The following is an 18,382-nucleotide window of genomic DNA, read 5'->3' as shown; positions in this document are numbered from 1 at the left end:
ACACAGCGCCAGCACCACCGTCGCTGCTGCCCGGTTGTCAGAAACACTGAGTCACTCGACGCCCAGTGCTGACACATAGGCACTGTGTGTTATGCTAACCATATGCTTCTATTCATGGATTGACAGTGTGGTTATTAGTCACTCACAGAGTCGCTGTTCAGGGCCAGAGTGCCACACAGTTAAATTTTTAATTCACCACTCCACCATATGTTATTATAGTCTGTCGAAATTATGAATGGTTAGCCGTAAAATTGTGTTTACACAGTACCACTGCAGCAGCAAATTAAAGTCAAAGTCTAAGTCTAAAAACTGAAATAGATCATAAAAGGTATGATTTAACTAGCAGTTTCCACAGTTTGTGCCAACTACAACAAAACATGAGCTTTTTTCTAATATACAGGATCATGTCTAACGCAAAACCCTTTAAAACATTTGTTACTTTTTTAAAACATGGAGTTGAACACTTTTTTACTTTTAAAAGAATTAGCCTCATATATAATTATAATTAGCCCTAATATATAAGATAATAAGGTTGCATATATTATGTTTGGATATGTTATAGGCAGAAGCAGGGTTTGTGGTTTACTAATGGATTCCTCATCTGTTATCGGGTGGTCAATGTGGCTTTTTTAAAAATCTGCTGGCTAGCCTAGCATCATTCGATTAGCTTAGCAAGAGTCTGGCTAATTATTAGCATTTTTCACTTCCTATTAATGCCACTGCTTCAAAATTTACTGCATGTTTTCCTTGCTGTAGTCCTCAGTGAATTTACACCCACATCTAGAAAAAAAAATTGTTTTAGGAAATATGCTCATGACTACATGTACATTGCTCATAACATGATAGCAATATGCTAATTCATACACTTTACAGAGCATAATTGTAATGTGCCACTTTTGTGGCACTTTTGTTTAACCATGTAAGCATGGTTAAACAAATTTAAAAAAAAATACATGTGTGTATCAGACACCATGTATTGATTTGGTTGTAGTAGTAGGAAATAACTACTTCATGCTACAGTCACACCAAGGAAAAAATCGCAGTTTTCAAATGACCGATAGTCACTTGAACCCATCCCGTTTTTGACTGGATGGGTTCAAGCTAACAATTACATTCTGTTTGTGATAATGCAGCAATTAGCTGTAATTGCTGAAACTCAGTCACAAATCAGTTGCTGTCTGCATGCAGAAAAATTCACATTAAAATTTACATTCAGAGTCCAGCCATAACCTTGTAATTTCGAAGCAAAAATTCCTCCCCAAATGACTTAGCTGCTACAGGATGGTGTTTAACTACAAAATGACACAGGAACAACCAGAATACAACTAGTTGGCAGCCAGTTAAGTTGAGTCATTATTGCTAACAGATGCTTTGCAGAGAAGTGGCACCTATCGGCACAGACTGATTCAGATTGATTGCATTGCATTGGCATTGCAGTCTTATAAATTAGACGACCTGTTGTTCACAGCCTGTAAACAGCATCAGATGTAAAGCAATCCGAGTAAATGCAGATGTTCCTTGTTACAACAGTTTCGATGGCGAGTGCCTGGAGAACAACCCAGAGGCTGCGATGGATAAGTCTAAGCCCTGGAGCCGCTCTATAGAAGACCTCCATGGAGGAAGCACCCTACCATCTCCCATCACTGGGAACGGTATCACCCGAGTCGGGCGACATTCCACGTTACGGTACAGCACACACACGAACTGCCCTCTCTGACTGACGAAATGACTAGCCAAGGGAATCGTGATTATTTTGAGAACTCACACATTTCATATGACGCCTCAGCCACGTCCTTTGTGTAGTCATGAGGTCTCTAAGTCTTTAAATGGCTTAAGACATGTGCAGGGGGGAAGTACCATTTGCCTGGAGTTTTTGACTGTGATAATCTGTGATTACATAAGTAACAGTAATTTCTGTGACAGATCTTCTTATGGAACTAGGTTTTTGTCAGATTTTATTGTCTAGGTTTTTATAAACACCAAACAGACCTTTTCACTCAAAATCCAGTGTGTAGAGGATTTCAGGGCAGTTTATTTATAAACCCATGCCAGTATAGGTGCATAAATCCTGTTCATTTGTGCATTATTTCTCTAATCTTGCCCGTCATTCCATTAATGTTTTGGTACAGCACTCCTGCTGACTTCTGTGGCCTCTAATCCTTTAGTCTGAAGAGGTTAACTTGAACACACTGCACACAAAGAGCACTATTGATTCATGGAAGCACATGTCTTTTTAATACGAGATCCTTAAATGATAATCAAGTCAGCCACTTTTTGTTGTTTTTTTCTGTTATGTGGTGTCACAAAGTAGCGGTGTTTTCTTGATAAATATGTAAATAGATGCAATGGAAGAAATGCAGACCAGACAAACTGACTTGGTGTTTTGGCTTTTGCACATTTTTCACCAGGAATTTAGATGCTAATTTGCTAAATGTGGAAGTTGTAGACAGACCACATGATGAGGTCTTGTTTTATTGTTACTTGCACATATTTCATCCATGCTTTACTGATATTTAAATGACTGTCAAATATCAATATTGTCCCATAAATAACTTCACCCTCCCATGCCATGTCACCTCACCTACACATCTGCTGGCCCCAGATGTGACATCACTCTTGAGCATGCATCTTCAGTGAGGCTGACTGTCTTTTCTGTTCTGTCCTAATGCCCCCCCCCCCCCCCCCCCCCCCCACTCTCCTATAGTCATCTGCTCTTTTGTCTGCCAGTCTTCGACAGCAGGCAGGTCTCAGTTTCGCTCTGCTGGCTCAGAGTGAGCTTTCTTCGGCTGTAACCCCAGCATCCCCGTCCCTTCTAGAGAAACAAACGCACTTATAATGCTGCGAGCAGAGACACACATGGACGTCCACACACAATCCCCCGGCCTCATTGTACTTTATACCTCCCTGCTAGAGCTGCCCAGTTTATTTGTCCCGCTGTCTGTGTCGGGGATGTGAATTATTTGTACTGCTTGCCCACCCACCCCCCCACCCCCCCTGCGCTTGTGACTAAATTCTCCTTTCCTTGGAGCAAATGGGTTTTACTGCACTCATTGTTCCTGCCTGTGTGTCTGTGTGCTGCTTGTGTGGCTCCCTAAATGCCATTCTGTGCAGACGTTAGCCTAGTTTCTACAACAACCATTAAAAGCTCAGCACTAGGCTACAACCAGTATGAGTAGAATAAGTAGCTTCTAACAAGCTTCTGTATTTTGGTTCCTTTTTTATGTTTTCTATATTTTTTAAATGGCAAATGAATTATGAATCTTTTGCTTGGGCCTAAGTGGTTTTATAATTCCTAATAATATCGATTTTGTCCATTATACAGATTATTTTCCCTTATGCTTTTTAGACGGGCTTTGAAGTAGAATGATAAATACCGAGAAACTGTTAGATCCCACATTAAGTCTTATCTATATGTCTTCTTGAAACTGCCAACTTGAAGGACACCGAGTGCACTGAGCTGTCCAAAGTGTTCTCAATTAAGACGGTATGTCTGAAGCGTTAGCTAGTCACAGGTAGCCGTGTTAGAGCTGTTATTGATAGCTTGTAAATAGAGTTGTAGTGATTGATGTTCTGTTATTTAAATTACATTTAGGTTTTTGTGGTGTTACATTTGCTTCACTCTTTGTCTCCTTTTCCTTCTTCCCATTCTTCTGCTTTTTCTTGTTCTTCCACCTCTGCTTCATCTACTTCTTTGTTCTTCTTCTCGTCTATTTTTTGCTTCTTCTCATTCTTTGTCTCGTTTTTCTTCTCCCTTTTCCCCTCCTTCTTCATCTTCTTTCTTGTTCCTTCATGTTTTCCTCCTTGATCGCCATACTCGTGTTCTTCTTCTTCCTCCTTGTTCTTCTCCTCCTCCGTCTTCTTCTGTTTCTTCTGTATCTCTTCTACCCTCTTTTCATTATTGTCCTACCTTCCTATTTTTCTATTTTTCTTTCCTTGTCTCCCTTCTTCTTTGTGCTTTTTCTCTCAAACTTCTCCTTCATGTTGTTGGTGTTACATAATAATGTATCTATTCACTGGTTTGAGATTAGAAAGCGCTCATTAGTCATTTCCTGGATGTTGCCTAATCAGGAGTGGAAAAAACCCTGGATGGAGGATTATCTCTGCAGTTTGAAGCAGGTGCTCCTGTTCTGTCAGGAAAAGCCTTGTTTATCTACTTCATTTGTTTATTCATTTATTTTAATGCTGCACTTTACTTAATACTCGCATAGCAAATGTGGATACTTGTGTAAGCAGGAAAAAAAATCATGCCTCAAATCCATTTTCTAGCTCATTTTACTGCTAATTTAGAGCTGTCTTCATCCTCAAACCGCTGCCTCTCCCTTGAAAGCTTTGTTCCTTTTCTGACAAACACACATGCACACTCACGCACTGTGTTTTGACTCACAGAGAAGTCACGCCTACAGGCATGGGTGATGACACGAATTGGCATGTCTGTCAGTAGCCCGAAGACACATTTTTCCCCAGAACTTGGGTTTGGTAATTGTACCTCGTGATAAAAGTCTGAAAATGAACTCCTTTTCTCCGACTCTTTTTGCATATTATTCAGTTAGACTGCTGCTCCAGCATTTCTGTTTTAATGTGGGAGCTGCACCAGGAGCAGAGGCCTTGTTTTTGTCCAGATAAAGCTGCACAATCACTGTGCTGCATGCAAATGACTGGCTGCTGTGGTGTTAGCTGTAAGTGATATCTCTGTGAAGGTCTGTTGAAACAATTGAAAGAAGGCATCCGGTGGCCCTGTGCTCGGTTGTAGATTTTATGGCCTTTGTGTGTGTTAATATAAGGTGCCCTGGCAGTTTAACAGCCTCATTATGTGCAGAAGATGGTGTGCAATGAGGGCTTGTTTACAAATGGCATCTGTTATCTTGTTTATCCAGTTCTTGTGAACTCTTTTGTTCAGTCACATAGGCTTAGCATTTTATTCCATAGCTTTATTCCCTTTAATACTGACTTCTGATCTTTATTTATTAGCTTCAACACATTGCCCAGCCGGAGAACGCTGAAAAACTCCAGACTGGTCTGCAAAAAAGATGATGTCCACGTCTGCATCATGTGCCTGCGTGCTATCATGAACTACCAGGTCAGCCCCCAAAGCCTCTACAGGGATCATCCAGTCCACACAGACTGCACATCTCTCTGAGCTGAGCCACATTTTGTTAAGCTAAATTCAATTTTCTAACTTGTTTTTATTATTACGAGTCCCACCTTGCTTATTCTGTGTCTCATCTTCTCTGTTAATGAACTGCTTTGTCTCTGTCTTTCATCTTCCAGTATGGCTTCAACATGGTCATGTCACACCCTCATGCTGTGAATGAAATTGCACTAAGCCTCAACAACAAAAACCCGAGGTAAGTTCGACCAAAGGTTGAAAAACAAAAACAAAAAAGGAACCAAAAATGAAAAGGTAAGTAAATAAAGAACAAAATCTCAAGTTTCTTTTTTCAAATAAAAAAAGAGCTGCTGGATAAAAGATTCAATAAGGTGGGTTTTATGTTTTACCAACTTGGACCCACATCCATAAAAGCACAAACGCTAGATTTTGTGCACCTGCACAGTCTGAGAGTGGGAGCCCTTGTTGCTCAGGGGCACATTCATCTTGACAGACGGGTCAAGGCACCGCTGGCACAGTCCACCACACTGGCAGCTGCTCACTGAGACGGCTACGAGGAGCACTCTGTGTGTGTGGTCGTGTTTTCACTTCATGCCCCAGGGTTTAAGGATTTTCTCAAAAGTGGATGTGGAACCACTTCGCATCACCTGTCACATTTCGTCTCATCCAGACATAGAAATCCCGCGTGAATGAACTGGAGACGGGATGAGCTGGCACTTTCAGTGTCTGTGCACTTTAATAAACTCACATGAATCAGGCCAAGAAGTATTCATTTTTATACCTGCCCTTTAACCCCCCTTTAACTCTGGGCTTTTGACTCTCAAGAGGTTAAACCAATGAATACACAATGAAAATTTGTTTTGCTGTGACAGTGGTTGCTGTTTATGATCTGTCCTATGCAGACGTTTCAGTAGCGAGATGATCCTAAATTACACAGTTTTCTGCTTTGTTTCCACTGCGATTATCTCCTGCTTTTCTGTTCATTCATTAATTATTCCTGACATCATTTTCTCCCTGTTTTTCAGAACCAAAGCTCTGGTCTTGGAGCTCCTGGCGGCAGTTTGCCTCGTGAGAGGAGGCCACGAAATTATTCTCTCTGCGTTCGACAACTTTAAGGAGGTACGAGCTGCAAAGATGGTTCAGAGGAGACGAATATGTCATTACATTTTGCTTCAAACAGTGACTCAGCCCTGGAGGAATGCTCGTCTGGCAGTTGTGAGGCCGGCATATTCCTCGTTGCTTCAAAGGGATAGCGTCTAGGAATGAATTCTGTTAGTCAACAGATTACAGACACCAGTTTAGCTGTGTCGCATAGGACGACCCACACAGCCGCAAGTGATAACAGTTATATGCGTGTTAACTGGATTTGGCAGTAGCTTCAAAGCTCAGAAAAGCAGTGAGTTAGTTGTAACAGATAGCCCTGCCTGACCTCTGCCTGTCTGGATGAGGCTTCTGGAGAAAGAAGTGGGAGGTTTGTGATGGAGAGAGCGCTAATAGCAGCCCCATTTTGTAGCATACGGCCCGCAAACATGGGCTGACTGCAGTTAATGTAATATTTACACTCCCTGAATGAAATATTGAGCGTTGCTCTCAGCGGCACTGGCATTAATGGGAGATTAAGGCATAGAGAGAACGTTGCCCGTCTAATGAGGCGAAGTTTGAGAAAGCATTTGGATAATGTGAGTGCAGGAAGCACGGCGGCATGTTTTTCTATTCTGGTGGAGGCAGGGTTTAGTTGTTCTTTTCTTTTTTTTTCCTTTTAGATGAAAAGTGACATTGTCGACCATAATGTGAGATCTATTTTTCTGGGTAACTTAGATATGTTGCTGAATGATGGGGGCTGCAGGCTAAAGCTCACCGCATTGCATCCCTCTGTTTTTTCCTTCTTCCCTTCCTTCTCAATTCTTTATCATCCTCTGTCTGCCTCATTGACATCCACATGAACTCCCTGAACTGCACAGCATCTCTCTACTCCCTCTTTTATATCTCCCAAATTCCACTCTAAACACGCTTTAACATACTGCGAGAAACATTGAAAACAGATGCACGGTGCAAACTGTAGCTGAAATAAAATAAAAGAATGATCCTGCAGCAGTTCGTAAAAACGTATCTTATTAATTATCACTTTGAAAACAGCTCTCTCTGAGATCATAGGAAGCTGTAAAGTATTTCGCAGCTTACATCAGTAGTTTTTTAAAAGTTTTTTACCACATATTGACACATGATGAGGTGCAATTCCTGGCTAAATCCCTGGCTTTGTTTCTCCAGCTGGTCTGAAATAAATGAAGTAAATTAATGTGTGGTTTTCTTTGCAGGTGTGTATGGAGGAGCAGCGATTTGAGAAGCTAATGGAGTACTTCAAGAATGAGGACAACAACATTGACTTCATGGTCAGCCCACGCACAGTTGTGATGACTGTTAATTGTGCTGCAATCCCCGAAAACCCTTCCTGTGAAGCCGAATGATTTTTTTAGTGTCAAAAGTTCAGAGAAAATGATGTGAACTGTAATGTGTGGGCAGAAGAAGTTAGAAACAGGTCCTCATATACCTGTCTAAACCCCAATCGAACTTAAATGGTAAACATACTTGTACCTAAATGAGCTCTTTATACAACTGTTTTCTACGTCCGATTCTTTTCTTTTTAGCATTCACACACACATTCGCACTCAGTGAACACATCGAGAGCAGCTCAGTGTCTGGTATCTTGCTCAAGATTACTTAGACATGCAGACTGGGGCAGCCAGGAATTGAACCACCAACCTTTCGATTGGTAGATGACCTGCCCTGCCTCTACCAGGAGGTTGAGCAGGAGTTCAGTGTAAAAAATTAACAAACTGTTCCTCCAGTTTTGTGATATGTAGTACTATCAGTTTCTGTGCAAGGTCACTGCATAAGCTACAGATGTGTGTTGCAGTGGATCAAACGTGAGGATCCCTGAGCAAAGACTTCTGTTTTTTCAAGGCTCAGCAGTGTTAATTAATCTGACAGAAAAGACTTAAGAACATCGATGGACATGCCACCTTATGCTTGATTTTATACGTCACATCTCTGTGAATCCTTTCTAATTAATCTGAGTGAAAACCAACAGAGGCTGTGCTTGAATAGTGCTTCACTTTGAACAAGTTTCCCTTGCAGTCCTCCCGATAGGCAGTGGTCACCTGACAGCAGCTCTGAAGCGAACAGACTTTGCCAAAAGCTGCTTTCTCACACTGGGGCAGCTGAGCTTGTTGTAGGATGTTTATGAAGCCCATTTTAGCATTGGGAAGCCCGTGTGTGTGCATTAGAAACTGTGAGTAGATCCCCCTTGATCTTTTATGTTTTATGTTTTATGCAAGCTCCCATAGTAGTGTTGAACTGGCAGATTTTGTTCATTTGTTTTTTCAGATCCTTTTAATCCGCCAGAAAAGCTACCCTGCCAGCTAAGCGAGCAAAATAATAAGGATTTATATACCCAAGACATAATAAAAGGCAACATATATTATATATGAGCATAAAAAACAAATCGTGGAAGTAGCAAACTGGTGTATAAAAATACAAACTTGTTGCACACTGATCTATAAAGGTGTTTTACAGTCCTATAAACAGTGTAATATAGAAAATGTACATGCAGTAACTCTCTCTTCCGCTAACCGTTCCTACCTGCCATTCCCCAGGTGGCGTGCATGCAGTTCATCAACATCGTCGTGCACTCAGTGGAGGACATGAACTTCAGGGTTCATCTACAGTACGACTTCACCAAGCTGTGTTTGGACGACTACTTAGATGTGAGTTGAGACATAGTGCTGCAGGAAAATGGCTAGACAGACATTCTTCTGAACACTCACAGTCCAGAGGATAGGCTGTCATTACAGTGCCCCTGAGACAGCAACCACAGTCAATAATGGCTTTTCCATTACTTCAGAAACAGTGGTCAGCTTTGTAGTTCTTTGTCTCCTGACTTTCTGCAGAAAGATCGATGTTATCCCAATGCTGTGAGCTAAAATCAAACTACAGCTCCTCTTCCCTAACTTGTTGTATCTGCTCTGCAGAAACTAAAGCACACAGAGAGTGATAAGCTGCAGGTCCAGATCCAGGCTTACTTGGATAATGTGTTTGACGTGGGAGCGCTGCTGGAGGATGCGGAGACCAAAAATGCTGCCCTGGAGCGGGTGGAGGAGCTGGAGGAGAACATATCACATGTGAGAACCCTCTAGTGTTGGTTGTACTCTTTGACTTGAGGCAAAGGTTTTGATCTTATTTCTCTTGCAGCAGTCTGAATATTAACAATAGGAAGTTGATGGAATAGCAACTTGATATGGTGCAAAGGGTTTTCTTTTTGAAAAATGCAGAACTTTTAGGCCCTGACAGATCATTTTTAATCCAGATACATGAAAATATGAAACCCTCGTAGTGCCTCAGTATATTTCTGTGCTAACATGTTGATTCGAATGGTGTCTCTTCAGTTAGTTCACATCACTCTGCAATCTTTTCTTCCTGATACTGTTCCCATAGATGACAGAGAAGCTGCAGGACATGGAGAATGAGGCCATGGCCAAAATTGTAGAGCTGGAGAAGCAGCTGATGCAAAGGAACAAGGAGCTGGAATCCATCAGGGTCAGACCCGCTTTCTCTACCTTGACATCAGTTCTTCAACTTGGTGATAGCTAGTTAAGCCAATGGTAGAAAAAAATGTAAAATATTGCCACACGTATTTTTCTGTTCTTCTCATATGTTCCTTTTTTCTGTTTCCCTGTACCACACAGGAAGTCTATAAAGATGCCAGCTCGCAGGTGCACTCGCTGCGACAGATGTTGAAGGAGAAGGACGAGGCCATCCAGCGACAAAGTAAACTCGAGAAGAAGATCCACGAGCTGGAGAAGCAGGGCACCATCAAGATCCACAAAAAAGGAGACGGAGACATCTCAATCCTAACGTCGCCGCCCTCTGCTACGGAGGGCTCGCTGGGCGCCGTGATCGGCGGAAACGGTGTAGCTGTCAGTCCAAACCATGTTGCACTTATGGTGGGCACACCTGTTCCACCTCCACCGCCTCCTCCGCCCCCGCCGCTTCCGATGAACAGCACATGTAAGTTTAATATTAGCTCAGAATTATTAGCTGGAGAAAACCGAGCCGATAACAGCGGGTCAGCCTGAACTGTTTTTCTTACCCCTCTCCCAGTGTCAAACGGACCAACGTCAACAATTCCAGCAGCAGCTCCCCCGCCTCCGCCACCACCCCCTCCGCCTCCCCCGCCACCCCCAGGAATGCCTACAGAGACGTCAGCCCCTCTCCCTCCTCCGCCTCCTCCAGTGGCCCCCCCACTGCCCGGCTGTGGGACTCCCACTGTTATCATGAACTCTGGGTTAGCAGGTAAGGTCATCAAATCAACGGAGTCAATGTTCTTTAATGCACTGTGAAAATGTGTAGAATAGGGATTATGCACAATTTGTTCATATAGGATAATACAAGAGGTGATGTTTATGTGGCTCTGCTTTAGCACTGCTTTTGATTTGCTTTAGTACAGGTTTGCTGCTGTACACACAAACTTCTGGAATATTACATAACAGCGGCTAATGTACTCAGCTGCTTCTAGTTTACCTTGAGGCTATCTGATACTTGTTGCTGCTGCTTCACAGTAAAGACCTTGTGTTCAGTGTTCACTCTCATACAGACTCAAACAAGCTAGCTTCAATTCACAGTTCACGGTTTGCAATCCTCTGCAAAGTCTACTCGCCTTGCAGTGGCCGCGCAGGAGTCTCAGGGTGTCACTGCGGCTTAATTGCTAATTAATGGGTAAGGGAGTTTGGGTAAAGGCGAGCCTGAGGTTGGCTTTTGAGGTGACACCACTTCTTGCCTTGGTGCTTTCTGGGAGATAAGTCTTTGTAGCTGAGATTATTAAGAATTTTTTAAAAATAAAACCAAGGTTTCGTCAAACTAGGCTTGACTCAGGTTGTGACATTAAAGTTTTGAGCTTTAGATTTAGCTAAAAATTAGCTGGTTCGTTTTTTCTTTTTTGTTTAATGAGCTGCTCTGAGCTACTTTTTAATCAAAACCTCCCCCTGCGATTCATAAAGTGCACAGAAATCACTGCATATGGAGTCATATGGCGATTACTTTAAATGCAAAGAAAAACCACAGCAAGTTTGAACAATTTAGCAAGTGGGAAAACTTTGGTTGCTTAAAGATGTATTTTAGCCCTAAAGAAACTTTTGCCTCTTACTTTGTGCCAGTTTTTTAACATTTTTTTTTACCAGTCACTTACAAGTGTTTCCTAGGACTGGCTGAATTCTTCACCTCTTTATGATCTTAACAATCCTGTTACCGATGTGTCTCCTTTGCATAAAAATGTGGGGTTTGTACCGATTCTCCTGTAAAACCCCTTTTCTTAATAAGTATTACTTTCAGCAGTGTCACTCTTACATTGTGGTCAAGAGTTATGTCAGGAAGGGCATCTGGCGTAAGACTAAACACGCCAAATCGTCTGCTGCGGTGACCTCTTGGGAGATAAACAAGCAGCTGAAAGGACCATCTAACTCCAGAGATACTGCTGGGAGGCTTTTTACTGTAGAGCTGCTGCCAGTTTGTGACGTACTGAGTTAGACAGTAGCCACTGATTGGCCTCATTTTAGTTGGTGGGCTCAAACAGAATATTAAAAAATGGCAATCAGATAAATAGAAAGACAGGAACATATTTATTATATATTTGTTTTCCCACACCACAATACACGTTCAGACTTACTTTACTAGGATTGCTCTGCTCAGTGGATTAGTATTGATAAGTGACCCTTGTGTGACTTGATGACTAAGTTCCGTCACTAATCAGCTCTTACTGTATGTAGATGGGGGTAAATATTTCCCCCTTGGAGAGCAGTTTCTATATTGTACTGTGTGATTTGAGATGTGCATTAATTCTCACTAACCCTCCTTTTTATTTGTCTTATAATTGTTTCCTTTTTTTGCCGACCAGAGGGACCCATCAAACTCTTCTGTAGGTTATGCTTGTCGTGTTTGCTGTTTTGTCCCCACCCCTCCCCTCTAGTGTCCCACATTTCACTTCCCCAGTTAAAAACACAAACCTGTTTGCTGTATTCATGCCGTATTTCCACGTTTCTCAAACACTTTCTGTCTTCTTTCACCATTTTCATTAACGTGCGCTTGCCAACATGCTATATAAAGCAACACATCCCCAAACTAGTTTTCCCTTGAAAAACACAGCAATCTCTACACTTCTGTAGTATTACTCCAGTGTTTGTTTAAGTGTTTATTTGAATGAAATCTGGCAACATCAGAAAGAGTTGAGTGCATGCTGAGGCACAGTGACCTGCTGTGGCATGCAGATGATTAAAGCGATAGGCGCCGTGCATACTGGAATGCTGTTTACCTTTCCCATGACAGCCTTATCTTATTTGTCCCTGCTGACACCTTGTCTGTGTGGGGAATCAGGGCACCATGTCAATGTTCAGCTTCAATGAAGCAGCAGTGGTGGCTACAAATAGCTATAATCTGTCCAATAAATAGTTTGTCATCAGGCTTACCGCATACACCGTTTACTTAACAGGTACAGAAAGCTAAGAAGCTTTGCTCTATTTGGGGAAAAAATACATACAAGGCAGCTTAGTTTCTGTTTTATTTTGAAGGGCTTACAGAAAGCATTTAGTTAATGTAAATAACACAAAGTGGGACTTTGTTTTTAGAGATTAGACAGATATGCCATCTAGCTACCCAGAGAGTCATATCCATGTGTGTTACCAGTCCCAGGTACTTGTCTACCCTTTCACCTGCATGCTTATCTGAACTGTTGATTGTAGATAGACACCCTGTGCTAACTTGTCTGTATTCTGTTTAAGCTGTTAAGATCAAGAAACCCATAAAGACCAAGTTCCGTATGCCCGTCTTCAACTGGGTGGCCCTGAAACCAAACCAGATCAACGGGACTGTTTTCAATGAGATTGATGATGAGAGGATACTGGAGGTAAAGCTCTCCGCTGATTCAGAGGTTACGCATCCGTTTCCTGCCTATATCCCAGGAAAATGAATCATGAATTGACTGCTGTTGCTTTTTAGGACCTGAATGTTGATGAGTTTGAGGAGATGTTTAAGACGAAAGCCCAGGGCCCACCTATTGACCTCACTGCAAGCAAGCAGAAGGTCACCCAGAAGGGACCCAACAAGGTGGCTTTGCTGGACTCCAACAGGGCAAAGAACCTGGCCATCACGCTGAGGAAAGTGGGCAAGACACCCGAGGAGATCTGCAAAGCCATTCAACTGTAAGCCTTCAACTGGTGTTCCTGCATGCAGTCTGTTTTCCTAAACTCACATGGCTGTATGCCTGTTTGTCTTATAAAATAGACTAATGGTTCATAACACGTGTCCTTGTGACTCCTCATCGCCTAGGTTTGATTTACGGACTCTGCCGGTGGACTTCGTGGAGTGTCTAATGCGCTTCCAGCCCACGGAGAACGAGATTAAAGTCCTGCGACAGTTCGAGAAGGAGCGCAAGCCTCTCGAAAGCTTGACGGATGAGGACCGCTTCATGATGCAGTTCAGTAAGATCGAGAGGCTCATGCAGAAGATGACCATCATGGCCTTCATCGGCAACTTCGCCGAAAGCGTGCAGATGCTTACACCGGTGAATAACGACGCTACGTTGTCATTCTTAATGTTTTTATGCTGCAACCTTAGAAAGCAACAGCGCTGTGCTGGATTTGATCTCTCATTCTCACCCACAGCAACTGCATGCAGTCATTGCAGCATCTGTGTCCATCAAGTCATCACAGAAACTGAAGAAGATTTTAGAGGTAACGGAACCATTTGCGTCCCTTATGACGCATCGTGTCAAATGCATGCGTGATTTCCTTTTTCATTCTTGTTTGCTCCTGTCCTGCAGATTATCTTAGCTCTTGGAAACTACATGAACAGCAGCAAAAGAGGAGCGGTGTATGGATTCAAGCTGCAGAGTTTAGACTTGGTAAGTTGCATTTTGTTACCTTTTAGCAAAACTTTAAAGACTTTTAGAACATGTTTCAACATGTCTGTTTTTTCTTTCTTTGCAGCTACTTGATACCAAGTCTACAGACCGGAAACAAACATTATTACACTACATAGCCAATGTGGTTAAAGAGAAATACACACAAGTTTCCCTTTTCTACAATGAGATGCACTATGTGGAGAAAGCTGCAGCAGGTGAGTCGTACAGTGAAGTCAAGTTGGGCGAAAGTGAACAGCACATAATCTGACTGCGTCTGTCAGTGAGAGACAGAGACAGAATCTTATCATGTTTCTCTTGGAATAAACTCCAGAATTTAATTGTGTATTTCTTTCTCTAGCCGGCGGTGCAATTTATCCATCTAGATTATTGCAGTGTGAGTTGCCAACCTGTGCAGATGTGAGTTGTAGTCTGTTTTAGGGTGAAAGGCACCGTGCATAGGTCAGCTGTCTATGATAGGGTGATTCACACATATGGACAATTTAGAATAGAGACAAGTGTAACAGGAGTAAAGGTAGTGAAGGTACATGAGTTTAAATATCTGGGGTCCACCATGTAAAGTAACAGACAGTGCACACGAGAGGTGAAGAAGGGTGCAGGCAGGGTGGAGCAGGTGGAAACGAGTGTCAGAAGGATGGCAGGATGAGTAAAAGGAGCGGTTTACAAGATGGTAGTGAGACCCGCTGTTATGTACGGTTTAGAGATGGTGGCACTGACAAAAGCAGAGCGCAAGATGTTAAGATTTTCAGTGGGAGCGACCACCAGGATGGATGAGATTAAAAATGAGTACGGGACAGGGCTCAGATGCTTTGGACATGTGCAGAGGAGGGAGAGTGGATATAAAGTACAAACCATGTTGAATATGGAGCTACCAGGCAGGAGGGAAAGGGGAAGATCGCAGAGCAGATTCATGGATGTAGTGAAGGAGGGACATGCAGAGGGTTAGTGTGACAGTGGAGGATGGGAGGATTAGGGTGAGATGATCCCCTGTGCCGACCGCTAAAGGGAGCAGTTGGAAGAAGAAGTTAATCTACTTCATGCATGTATCCGACTGTGAGAGTAAGGGAATAGAACGAAAATAGCAGAAATGTAGAAAGCTAGACAACTCATGCCACAAAAATCTAGATGTTCAAACTGCACTACAGCCCACAGGAGAACAATGTGATTTTGATTAAGAAGATGCGACACACTTTACATGTACAGGTTTGTGTCATGTAAGCTAAACTTCTCTGTGTTCACAGTGTCGCTGGAGAACGTCCTGCTGGATGTTAAGGAGCTGCAGAGAGGCATGGAGCTGACCAAAAGAGAATACAGCATGCATGGCCACAACACCATGCTCAAAGAGTTCATTGCACACAATGAGAGCAAGCTAAAGAAGCTGCAGGATGATGCCAAGATCGCACAGGTAAAAGGGTGATTCGTGGCTCGCTGTCAGACACTGGGGCGTGTATTTGCATGCAAACGTGATTGGTCCACATACAGTGCAGGCAATGAGTCTGTGTTACTTCATTTGACAGATATCTGTGCCTTTTGCTCTTGTTTTTGCTTTTTTAAGGATGCTTTTGATGAGGTGGTGAAATTCTTCGGCGAGAACGCCAAAACCACACCGCCATCAGTCTTCTTCCCTGTGTTTGTGCGATTTGTTAAGGCCTACAGGGTGAGTTGGATATTAGTCTCACACATTGGACAGAAACAGACAAAACACACACTTCTTTCCATGATAAATAGTAGTCTTCACTTCATTTAATTGAATTGAATTTGAACATGAATGTGAAATCTTCTCAGCAAGCGGAGGAGGACAATGAGCAAAGAAAAAGACAGGAGCAGATTATGCTGGAAAAACTTATGGAGCAAGAAGCCATGATGGAGGAAGACCAGAAGGTAAGCACCCCACCTCCCACCCTCCTTTCCCAGCTCTCCAACTACCCTTTTCTACTTATCCCCAACCCCCTACTTTCTAGGACAGGAGTCTACAGAGGATCACAATGACCAGAAGGTAAGACAGCTCCACTTCCTCCCCTTCCGCTTCATCCTAATTTCCTCCAGACTCTTGATTACAGGATTAGTTAAGTGCCGACTGCCTGCTGGGCGCGCTTGTATCTAGTTCTGCACTCTTACGCCCTGCTGAGTCACATCGCATCAACTCAGAATCGGCAATTATACGACTTGAACGGTTCAATTAACTCACACATGCCTGAATGAACCGAGGCATTTTTTGAACTGAAACAAATTACAAGTGGGAGAATCCTTTGTCGACGATATTTTACTTACTGGCCGTAACACTTTTATGTGCCTGTGTCTTCCTCAGTCTCCATCCCATAAGAGCAAGAGGCAGCAGCAAGAGTTGATCCAGGAGCTCAGAAGGAAACAGGTGAAAGACAGTCGCCACGTCTACGAAGGCAAAGACGGAGCGATCGAGGACATCATTACGGGTAACGTCCCCCGGATCACGTGGCTACAGTCTGTGGCTAAACTCATATTTACACACATCCACACACACACACACACTTGGTGCCCTGCATGAAGGTCCTTTTCTGCTATAAAAGCAGTCATTAACAGAAGGATTCAAAACTAACACAATGACTTTGGCTCTTTTAAGTTTCAACTGTCAGGTGCTTGAGAACCAAAGGTAATACCTGACTAGTCCAAACATGCACTGACGGCAATCTGTTCAACTCAAATGTGTCTCACCGTGGCTTATCTGCTTTGTCTTTGCTTTGTAACACCATCTGTACATAGGCAAGCCCGGATATGACTATCTCCAGCACTAAAAACTTAGGGATGAAATTCTCCCTTTGTTTACGGAGGGGAGATAAAACTTGAGTAAACTTGAGCAACTGAGTGTATTAACTCAGTTCAGTACCTAAGTAAGCTTCAGTGTATTTTTTAGGCACTCTGTAGCTTTTATTATAGTCTTTGTATAGCTTAAACTAGGCCTCATTGAACCTCTTCAGTTCAGTTTAACGCCAACCTCCCTTTAAGCCATCTCTCTACTGATTGGCTGCTCCTGGCAAACAGAAGTTCTGAGAAGCAGCAATAAAAGACGAACTTTAAGTATTTAGTTTTATCGTTTATGTTTAATAAAATTTTAGCGAGAAATGTTAGATAGTTTCTACAGAATGTAGCTACTTTTATAAAAATACAAAACATCTAATGGATTGTAACAGTAACAACTCAGGCTTTAAAGATAAAGTGGTGACAGTTGGCTCATTATCAAAGAGCTATAACAGTAAAATGTTACTGATGTTTCCTTAACAGTATAACCTCGATATCATCTGTTTTTGGGAGAATTTGGCTGTAGAATTCGCTCTGTGACCTTCTTTAAAAAAGACTTCGCCTTTGCATCGAGATGCTATTGTTGGGTATTTGCTTAGTGCTAACCAGTGCTAAACCCCTGTAGGAGTCTGCTTTTCTTACATTGTATTTGTCTTGTTTTGTCTTGGCTGTTGTCCCTGTCGTTTCCAATGCAGTGCTGAAGACCGTGCCCTTTACCGCCCGCACAGCCAAGCGTGGCTCTCGGTTCTTCTGCGAGTCCGCTCTCAATGAGGAGTACCATTACTAAGCTTGTAGAACTCTCTATCTTCTCAAAGGTTGCTGGAAACAAACAGTTCTCTTCTTGGTGTCCTTCTCTCCTTCCTCCTCTGCATGCCTTTTTTCCCCCCACGATTCTCCTTTAACAGTTACGCTCACCTCTCACACCTCGGACCTGTGCATGTGCACTGTGACAAGCCCTGGAGACACGCCCGAGTGCGGGTGTTGCGTTTCTTGTTTTTTTTGTCTTTTTCAAAACAATTCTCCCTCACCCCACGTGTGTTCATATTTTCTCCCTTACTGACCATCATAAGGTGCTGGGGTAACAGTTTTCTTTCCACAAATGCATGGAGTGTGACACCCACATTGATCATCATTGTTTTATCAAATCCAGCAAACCATAATGTCACAGAGAGAGCAGTTTCCAATCTGGATATTAAGAGTGCTGAGAAGTAAAGAAACACCGTTAAGCTGGCTGCTGCCATCTAGTGGCCATGACTCAAAAACATTTACTGAGCTATGAATTACATACTTAAAAAGTTTTTCTCTTCTTAGCCTCTAATTGGGTCACTTTGACATTAACATGTCGCACTACATCTTGCAATATACAAGCTAAGGTCATTATCTTCACAGCAGGTATGATGTAGAAGTGTCTGTGGCATTATACCTTGCTTTTTTTGTGTGTGTTTTCAAAGAGTGTTTTCATTCAAAATTCATGTTTGTTCACTATCACATGTCTTTATCACATGTTCATAGTTGTGTGCATGCTGATTGCTTCA

General features: G+C 42.6%; 1 protein-coding gene across 16 annotated transcripts in view; it reads left to right on the top strand.

Annotated features, from left to right (window-relative positions):
* fmnl2a (formin-like 2a) overlaps positions 1-18,382 on the top strand; it is a 53,931-nt gene that overhangs the window by 32,471 nt on the left and 3,078 nt on the right. For 4 of the 16 annotated variants that reach the window (XM_085134818.1, XM_085134822.1, XM_085134824.1 and 1 more), the window contains exons 6-28: positions 1,531-1,686; positions 2,705-2,740; positions 3,440-3,484; positions 4,969-5,077; positions 5,269-5,345; positions 6,133-6,226; positions 7,423-7,497; positions 8,761-8,871; positions 9,136-9,285; positions 9,599-9,700; positions 9,850-10,171; positions 10,265-10,456; positions 12,054-12,074; positions 12,934-13,058; positions 13,151-13,353; positions 13,481-13,715; positions 13,816-13,884; positions 13,974-14,054; positions 14,140-14,269; positions 15,314-15,477; positions 15,628-15,729; positions 15,858-15,953; positions 16,381-16,504. In XM_085134818.1, the coding sequence (XP_084990944.1) occupies positions 1,531-1,686; positions 2,705-2,740; positions 3,440-3,484; positions 4,969-5,077; positions 5,269-5,345; positions 6,133-6,226; positions 7,423-7,497; positions 8,761-8,871; positions 9,136-9,285; positions 9,599-9,700; positions 9,850-10,171; positions 10,265-10,456; positions 12,054-12,074; positions 12,934-13,058; positions 13,151-13,353; positions 13,481-13,715; positions 13,816-13,884; positions 13,974-14,054; positions 14,140-14,269; positions 15,314-15,477; positions 15,628-15,729; positions 15,858-15,953; positions 16,381-16,504 (2,819 nt within the window). Of the gene's footprint in view, positions 1-1,530; positions 1,687-2,704; positions 2,741-3,439; positions 3,485-4,968; positions 5,078-5,268; positions 5,346-6,132; positions 6,227-7,422; positions 7,498-8,760; positions 8,872-9,135; positions 9,286-9,598; positions 9,701-9,849; positions 10,172-10,264; positions 10,457-12,053; positions 12,075-12,933; positions 13,059-13,150; positions 13,354-13,480; positions 13,716-13,815; positions 13,885-13,973; positions 14,055-14,139; positions 14,270-15,313; positions 15,478-15,627; positions 15,730-15,857; positions 15,954-16,380; positions 16,505-17,542; positions 17,663-18,382 lie in introns of all 16 variants that reach the window. The other 12 variants (XM_085134825.1, XM_085134826.1, XM_085134820.1 and 9 more) reach the window with 8 other exon arrangements.

This window comes from Neolamprologus multifasciatus, chromosome 16 (genome assembly GCF_963576455.1).
Source record: "Neolamprologus multifasciatus chromosome 16, fNeoMul1.2, whole genome shotgun sequence".
Taxonomy (NCBI): Eukaryota; Metazoa; Chordata; class Actinopteri; order Cichliformes; family Cichlidae; genus Neolamprologus; species Neolamprologus multifasciatus.
The sequence above is the reverse complement of the archived record's forward strand: the minus strand, read 5'-3'. Positions and strand labels throughout refer to the sequence as shown.